Source organism: Eptesicus fuscus, chromosome 5 (assembly GCF_027574615.1).
Source record: "Eptesicus fuscus isolate TK198812 chromosome 5, DD_ASM_mEF_20220401, whole genome shotgun sequence".
Classification (NCBI taxonomy): Eukaryota; Metazoa; Chordata; class Mammalia; order Chiroptera; family Vespertilionidae; genus Eptesicus; species Eptesicus fuscus.
This window is the reverse complement of record NC_072477.1, coordinates 36,441,806-36,450,838: the sequence shown is the minus strand read 5'-3', so window position 1 is coordinate 36,450,838 and position 9,033 is coordinate 36,441,806. Positions and strand designations below refer to the sequence as shown.

The following is a 9,033-nucleotide window of genomic DNA, read 5'->3' as shown; positions in this document are numbered from 1 at the left end:
CCTGCACACATTCCTGAGGTTTTCATGTCTCGGTGATTTACAAAACTGGTGCGCCAGCCCTGAGCTGCCTAGTATAAAAAGCTTCCTCTGATGCAAAAGTCATTCAAAGCAACCCTTTCGGTAAGTAACTCTGATAAAGACACTATAAACGTGCTCAAAGATATGCTGGGAAAGTAGAAAGGAAGATACTCCTCTGGAAGTCAGGGGTGCCGTGGGCAGACAGTAGAATAAAGGGCCTTAAAAGACTAGGACATCTTATGGGAAACTCACAGCCTAGTGTTTGGAACTTAGTAGGAGGTTAATAAATATTTGTTTCCATCCTCCTAAGAGCAGATGCAGAGCACAGCGAGGAGGAAATGGAGCCAAAACAGTGTAATGCAATGCACAAAAGCACAGCATGCCAAGAGAGAAGGAGGGAGGAAGTAATTGTAGCCCAGAGAGCAGTAGAAGCAACAGAACAAGCCTAGAGAAGTTAGCATGACAGAGCCAGGTACTATAATCACGGGGACTGCATAACTGTGACATGATTCTGACGGATCTTTGCTAGCCACACATCCATATGGTAAGCAGGAGCACAGAGTAGATAGATGAAAAGAGCATGAAGCACGCAGAAAACCAGACAGAAATTCACACCAAGACGCTGGTCATGGGAAAGAATTCAACCCTTTAATGAAAGATTGTTGATGAAAACTATAACCATATGTATAAAAATACAGAGAATAGGTAAATTTTGCAGAATAGCTATATTTAGTTGAAGAATAGCATTTCTATGCTTAGCTGAAATAAGTTGTTTAAAATTATGTTTTGTGTCGTTTTGGGCTTACCTTTGGTGAAGCTTTAGTTACTTTGGAATAATTTATTTCTAAAGCCTCAATTTAAAACAATAGTTACTGAGTGAAGTACAATTTCCTGAAGCATCATGTCACTACAGTAATGACCTGTCAGAGAATGTTAGACAAAGGGTGCTGAATGCTGGATGGAAGGTTATAGATGCAATTCTTTTCTTCCCAGCCCTTTCTTAGGGTCAGAGCCAACCAGTCACTGTTTATGCATAGGGTAGCTTTTGCAGTATTTATTTCTTTAAATATTTAACAGTCTTGAGAGACAGTGACTGGCAGTACTATGTAGAGTTTCTAGCATGTTTTGAATGCTTAATAAATGGTAACAATAAAATCCTGCATGATGAAAACAGCAGTCAGTACACCTATTACACTCCAAAATATTTTAAATCCATAGAAAGAACTATTTAGAAAAGTATAAAAAGCAAGCATAGTGCATTGACTACATTATAGTAATAAAGGAACATTTATATTCACTAAAAAGTTCAAATTTCCTCTTAAATTCCTGAAGGAATTGAGGGTAAGTATGGGAAAAGTGGGTAGAGCATGGATTTGATAATAAAACAAAAACACAACAAACTTTTTATTTTTTAAAAAAAACATGTGGAAACCTGCTATGGACGAACCCTGTATAGTGGCGGGGTGCTCCAAGCGCCTTCAAAACTCCCTCTAATCCAGCACCAATTGGCAAAGCCCTCCCACTTTTTAGACATCCTCAAGTTTTGAAGGAGTTTGGTTTTGGAAGAGGAGGCACGCGGGTGCGTGTGCGCGACACCTCCAGATGGAAGCCACGACACAGTGACACCGGGGAAACCGACGCTCTCGCACCCCGAGAGGAAGTTCTGTGTGACGTCTTAGCCAGGAACGAGGTTGCCTAGGAACCGGGACCGCCGCCTTCGGGAGCCGGCGCAGCCTTAACCGGCCCGGGAACTCGGGCCGCGAGGGCTGAGGACCCCGCGCTGTAAGTTTAGGGAGGGAAGCGAGGAGGAAAAAAAACAGAACTGCCCCTTTAAGAACTTCCTTTCCCTTTTACTCTATGTTTACATAACACGGGGGCCGATCCGCCGCGGGGCCCGGCGGGGGAAGGCGGAGAGTGGGCGCGGGAGGCCCCACGCACCGGGGGCGGGAACGCCGCGCGGGCCGGGGATGCCGGTTCCCGGCGGGGGGCGGGGCGGCTCCCACCTGCCCGCGCGGCGGGGCGGCTCCGCGGTCCTGCCCCCGCCCCTCCCCCGCCGCTGCCCCCGCCCTCCCGCCTTCGCTGGTTCCCTTCCTCCCTCCCGCGGGGTTTCGGCGGCGGCGGCGGCGGCGTTCGGCGCGGGCAGGTCCCCCTGCTGCCCGGTCCCATTTGTTGCCTAGTCTGGCTCGGGGCGGCCGCGACTCGCGGAGCTCCCGGGAGCCCAGCGGGGCAGCCGCGCAGCCACGACGGAGCAACCTCGGGACTGGCCGCCCCGCGCCCCCTTCGCCGCCGTGCCCTTCCCCGGCGCGCTCACCCCCTTCTCGGGATGGGATTGTAGCGGCGGCGCGGACTCGGCGGGGATCGCGGCGGAGGAGGCGGCGGCGGCCGAGCGGGGCTCCATGTTTTCCCCCGGCCAGGAGGAGCACTGCGCCCCCAACAAGGAGCCGGTGAAATACGGGGAGCTGGTGGTGCTGGGGTGAGTTCGGGCATCCCCGACCGCGGCGAGCTGGGGGCGGGTTGGCGAGCGCTCCGGGCGGGGTGGCCGCCGGGCGCCCGCATCCCCCAGCGGGGCCGGTGTGGGGGCTCGGGCGCTCTCTGGGGACCCCCGGAGCGCTCTCTGGGGACCCCCCGAGGCACTCTCCAGGGACTCCCGGGCGCTGGGAACGGCGGGAGCGGCTCGGGAAGCTGGGACGGCGGCCGCTGAGGCGGGAGCCGGGATGCGCTCTCCGCACGGAGGACGACGGCAGAGGGAGTGGGGGAGCGGGGCCGCCCCGGGAGGCGGCGGCGGGGACTGGGGCGACCCCACGCTCCGCGGGGCGCGGGGACGGAGTCTGTGGTAAAACTGCGGGGGCAGGGGCTCGACTTCACCGAGCGCGCCGGGCCGCGGGGGGTCGGTTGGGGCCGGGGCTGAACAGCCACCGTCTCGGGCTCTTCGCTGTGTCGCACGAGACCCCCCCGATTGGCGGAACGGAGAGGCCCGGAGGCCCGGCCCGAGTCCTGGGTCCCCGCTCTCGGTGGGCCGGGGCCCCGGCTCGGCCGCTGCCCGGGGCTGAGTGTCTGCGCGGTGGCGTCCGCGGGCGGCCCCAGCACATTGTTACGGTGACCGCGCGGGCCGCCGCAGCCGCGGGCAGTGAACTGTCTGTGACCCGGCGGGCGGGCGGGCGGGCGGGCCCCGGGCTGTCCGCGCCGGGGCGTCCCGGAGGGGCAGGGACGCGGCGGCCGGGGCCGCACCCCCTCCGCCCCTCCGCCCCTGGCCGCTGCCTCGCCGAAGTCCTCCGGGCGGCGGGAGCTCGCCAGCCTCGCCCGCCGCGCCTCCCTCTCCGCTGGCGAAAACCACATAAGAAGATAGTAATTATCTACCGTCGTTAAACGGCTGCAATTAGAGACTTCATCGACTTCCTGAGTTTCCTTGTGACATTTCTATTGTTTACCCTTAACCGGCGGGGAGGGAGGCTTCGCCGGTTTGCAGCCGGATAAAGTGGGCAGTGACAGGGGCGCGGAATGGAGCCGGGGCCGTGCGGGGACCTCGGGAGAAGGGGCGACCTGGGTGTAGTCCTGGAGCCGAAAGGATAATTTTTTCCCTTTGGATAGGTCACTCCCGGGGAAAACTCGCGCTTTTGTCCTTCTCTGTTGAAAGGCCAGTATTCAGAACATCCTGGGTGCTGATAAGTAGGCTTAGCGCACAAAGTGAGAGATCATGGGTATGGGAAAACTCAGAACTCTGAAAAAAGTGTTTGATAACCGAACACCTTGAAGTAAGTGCCGACTTAAAAATAATCGAAGAGGGAATTTTTAAGAGAAGCTTCCAGATACAGTACAGCCCAAAAGTTGTCTTAGTCCTCACTTGGTTGCTACAGGATTCAGTGCATTATTATTGGAAATCTCTCTGCCTCTTTTGAAGCGGTGCGCAGAGAAGCGTTTTTCTCACCTGCATCCAATTGCACTTAAAAGACAGATGTTAGGGTTCCCTGGAAGGAGGGAGGGATGACAGGGGGAAAAAAAAGCCAGAGTTTAGCTTGTCTTATGTAACCTCCAGCCCAACCTAATTTTGTGGAGTTTGGTTTTGTTTCTGTGGCTGGCTTCAAAGTATGTTTAACATTGTGAACCTGACAGGAAAGATTAACTTACGCCAGAACTTTATTTCATTATTTCCTTTTGAGGAAATCATTGCTGAGATCTTTTAGAAGAGCAATGTGTGAGTGGGCCTGGAGAGGTTTTGTGTTCGTAGCTGGAAGTGCAGGGCATTTCAAAGCCCTGAAAAGGATTTATAACCTGGATTGTCCTGGTATCACAGGCTTATGCTAAAGTAGGCTACGTAAATGCATGGTCAATTGCCTGTGCTCTGTCCTTTACTAATGCGTTTCTAGGAGACCCTGAGTATGACATAATTGCCATTTACCAGACACTCAACAGTTATGTATGCACCTACTGTGTGCCAGCACTGTGTAGGCATTGAGGATTAGCAGTGAACAAGGAGCTTTCATTATAGTGTGGTGTGGCAGGCATAAACAGAAAAAAACACATGTAAACAAATGAATAATAAATGACAACCCGGGGTTGCCAAGTGGTCAACAGAAGTGGGTTAACTTAGGAAATGTCTGCTCTACGCAGGTACTGCGTTATTTAGCTAGGGGGTCAGGGCAGGTCTCTGAGGAAGTGAACTGTGAGTTGAGACCAGACTGCTAAGAAGATGCTAGTTTGGTTTTTGAATACTTGAAAAGAATTGTGGTCTTTTCCTTTTCTTTTTTGAGAGTAGGTTTTTGACTTTCTAGCAGTATTGAACACACTGAAGAATGCTGGGCGGGGGACCATGGGTAAGAGTTTTAAAAGACCCTTAGGACTTGAAACAGTGCCTTCCCTCTTAAAACAAAAACAGTCAAATAAACATTAGTATCAACTTTGCATGCCTGAGCATCTAGGACATAAATACTGGTAAATAGAGAATTTCTAGTAGATTTTCTTATTGATAAAATTAATCTTGAGATCCCCAAGTGCTCAATATTGATAGAAGCTTTTGCTTATAACATGCAGTGCCTTCTTTTTTGGAAACGGTTGTGTGACACTTCTTTTTTCTTCTCTTCTAAATTTCATAGTAAAATATCACTGAGAAATCCTGGAGTGCAGACTGAGGAATTGTATATGTCTATACAGTGTGTGTGTGTGTGTGTGTGTGTGTGTATATATATATATCTGTGAGGAGCTATATTATGTATATGTCTGTGCCCATGTAGAAATAGTTCTATATCCTTTCATGTGTTACACAATATTAAGGGAATTTCCAGATAGGTATGATTTTAGTATAGTCATCACTTTCTTGGCAGGTAAGTGGAATTGACTTATTTCATGACTCCAACCAGTAAATGTATCATAGTCACAACTCTTTGTTGTGTCCATGATGGAATTAGAGGTAGAGAAAATGATTGGTCTGTCATTGGTTTAAACCAGGCTACACTGTGAAAGTTGGGGAGGTGTGTCAGGATTTGAGAGGCAGTTCAGTGTAGTGGGAAGAACATGAAGGTAATGGTCAGGAGACCTGGGATTTATTCCTGCTTTCTTGCAGACTGGCTTTGTGATTTTGGCTTAGTCCCCCACTTTGTCTCTGTTTCTCTGGCACTAATGACATATGATCAATGGCCTTCCTGGTCTGTATCCTATAATATTGTTCATTGTCTGAAAAGTGGAAAATGTGTAATTAACATATTCTGGGTAACTCGGCTTGTGTTGATTCTGTATATTCGTGAGCTGATGGTGCTAGAATTTGAATGGGAACTTCGTTTAAAAAGTAGAAAAGACCAACACTGTGATTGCTTTTTATGAAGTAGATATACAAGATAGGTTTTTGTTGTTGTTGTTTTTTAGTTGTAGTGGTATACATACCAGGTATATATGGCTCATTGGTGTTAGTTTATACACGAGGGCATTTAAATTTGGTAAAATGTTCTGTTCCCTGTTTACGAAAGGCATTGATGTTTTGAAATTAAGTAGGCTGAAATAGCTAGAATAAGGAAGAGACAATCTGATAGAATTTTAAAACTGGAAGGAGCCTAAGAAATCATGATACATGTTCAGCCCTTTTATTTTGCTGAAGGAGAAACTGAGGCTCTAGGAAGGAAGATTTTTTTCAGGTTCATAGCTGAGCTGGGGCACTACACTGCCAGGTCACTTCAGTGCTGTCAGTTCCTCAGAGCTTCAGGGTTTTATTGTAAATTGCACAAGGGGAACGGAATCCCTTTTGGATTCAACTTGAAGCATGTAGTGTTCTTGCTGACTAATGGCCCTTCATGGTTTTTGGGAAAATACTGCTTATACTTTTAGTTTTCCTAACCTCACAGTTGAATGGATAGTGTATTTTTGCAAGGCTTTACTTTTCATTTGATGTTTCACAAATGTATTTTTATTGGCTCTTTCAACCGAGGGTTTTTAACCTAGGGTCCACAGATGCAATCCAGGGAGTCCTTGAACATGGATGGGGGAAAATGGCATCTCTGTTTTCACTATAACTCATACTGAAATTTAGCATTTCACTAAATTACGGGAATAGGCAACAAACAGACTTGCTGCTAGATTTGTTACTTACTGCATTGATACAGAGTACCTATACTATTTTACTACAATTTAAAACTATCTTGATAACTGAATATAATCGACTTCACTTGTTATCCTTTGTATTTTACTTTATGCCCTTAAAAACATTTTTCTTAGAAGGGCTCAGCAGGTTTTACCAGACTGCCAATGGGGTCCTTGGCACAAAAAAGGGTTAAAAACGTCTACAAATGAAGGCTTATAAATATGACAGAAAACAAAGTATTTTAGTAGAAACTGACCAAGGCCCACATAAAGGTCATGGAGTACTTGCCTTTTTTCCTTTGGATGGTGCAGCATTCTATCAAAGAAAACAAAGAGGACTGTTGCTTGAAGAGTTTATGGTCTTCTTTTAATAAGCAGCTCCTGATTTCTAGGTGCTGTTTTTGTTTTAACCTTGGCACTTTGCCTTGACTCCCCCTCCCCTTGGAGTAATAAGAAACCTTAAAATATTCTCTAACACTTTCCCTTTTCTCATCCTCTCTAATTTGGGCCCGAAGACATCAGACACTAGTATCCTTTCTAAACTAAAAGAGGCCTTTGAAAAAAAAATTTTTTTAATAAGACAAAACCTTGACTGTCACTCAGTGTCTCGGTGTGTGGGGTGATCTGAAGAGCTCAGATCTGTTGGTGTGGATGGAGTGTCTAATTCTGTAGGCTGTTATGGGTCATGATGTTCCAACTTTGGGTTGCTATATATTCCTTTACTAACTTTAGCCTTGTTTGGGGTGTGTGGCTGTCTGTATGGTTTCTCGTCTGGCTTGCTCTGATTTGTTTCTCTAACACACCAAGACTGAAACCTTCACTACGACTTGTCATTTTTGGTTGTATTTTATCATGCAATCAATATTGGGGGATGTTTTATGTAAACAAAAATAAAACCAGGTTGATTCAGGTCCCAGCAACTTTACCAAACATGTTTTATGCAAAAGATAAAGCTCGGACACAGAAAACACCAACAAACTCAAAAACATACCAGTTGCTATGTTTGAGGGAGACTAACATTGCCACTTGGGGCAGTGGTTTTGTATCTGCTGTGTGGGGATCAGCAGTGGCCTCCCTAAAGTATGTTTGTGGGGCTATCGATTGGCTTTTGGATGGAGACCACAGCAACTTTGTGAACTTCATTGGGAGAAAAAGGTATTTTTAACCTCTTTCAACTTAATTAAAGACTTCTCCAGGGGTGTGCAGAATCTGTTTTATAAAAAGAAAAGTGAGGGTAAGAATTATTTCATTATTCTTATTAGGCTTATTGTCACCTTCATCTTTTGGAAAATAAAATAATGAGAGCAGAAAGTGCTTCATATTTCCTAGTTTTATCTAAATCAGCTATTTTCAACCACTGTCCCAACTACCTCATGTGATGATCAATTTTGAGGTTGTTACCAGTAATTTATGATAAGTAATAAATAATAAACTGTGGGATCTTTCAAATGATTCAGATATATCCTTTTAATAATGTCACTTTTTTACCCACTTGTATTCTGATATGTTTTCTCAAGTGGGAGAGAAAGGGGTGAAGTTACATTAGGCAAGCCAGGAATTTATTCATTCAACAAATATTTATTGCGTGTCTACTCTTCCGCACATGGGGAATACTAGTATAGCTAGACATGCCGATGTGTCCTGCCCTCGTCAATTGTCAATTGCTATCTCATTCTTGTCACAGCCCCTTAGTGAAGAGCCATTACTGATACACAGTTCATTAATGTATTCCACTAATATATGAGCATCTACATTCCGTGTTCAATGCAGTGGTGAGTAAGGCAGGGCTGGTTGTTTTCTGTGGAGCCTACATTTCAGTTAGGAAGATAGAAAGCAATTTAGAGCATAAGCTATGATGGGGGACACATTAACAGGGTCATCTAACCCTGTGCCAGGATAAGAAGACAGTGGCCTGTGGAGGTGACAGAGAGGGAGAGAGAGAGAGGGTGCTGTAGGAAGAGGAGACATCTTATTATTCTAAGACCTAGAGGTGAGTGCTTCTAATGCTCCTCTGAGGACCAGAGAAGAGTGGTTGAATGAACTAGTAAGAGAGATGAGAATGGGGGGACAGGTCATGAAAGGCTTATAAGTTATTGGACGGATTTGGGATTTTATCTTAAGGGCATGGGAGACTAGCTGGTGGGAAAAGCAAAGAGGGATGCAATGGGAAGTGAAGGGAGAAGCTGAGGCTGGGGCCCCAGAGGCAGGCAAAGAGAGAACCAGAATGTGAGCCAGCAGGCAGCTGTCCTGGTTCCAGTTTCTGGTTCTGGTCCCCTGTGAGACCTTGTTACAGCCCCTTCCCAGAGTTCTGTGTGATTGGCCATTTGGTCACTCAGTGACCAGCACTGCCCTAGGCACTGGGCCACATACAGCAGCAAATGAGATAGACTATGACCCTGCCTGTGTGGATGGTGACAGTTTAGCCAGCAAACGGGTAGATAAAACATTTAA

At 47.2% G+C, this 9,033-nt stretch overlaps 1 protein-coding gene across 2 annotated transcripts in view; it reads left to right on the top strand.

The window, feature by feature from the left end:
- The first annotated feature begins 2,154 nt into the window (after window positions 1-2,154).
- Window positions 2,155-9,033, top strand: part of PELI2 (pellino E3 ubiquitin protein ligase family member 2) — a 174,419-nt gene continuing 167,540 nt past the window's right edge. For both annotated transcript variants that reach the window (XM_008139014.3, XM_028141684.2), the window contains exon 1: window positions 2,155-2,491. In XM_008139014.3, coding sequence (XP_008137236.1) covers window positions 2,415-2,491 — 77 coding nt within the window. In that variant the 5' untranslated portion in view covers window positions 2,155-2,414. The remainder of the gene's footprint in view (window positions 2,492-9,033) is intronic.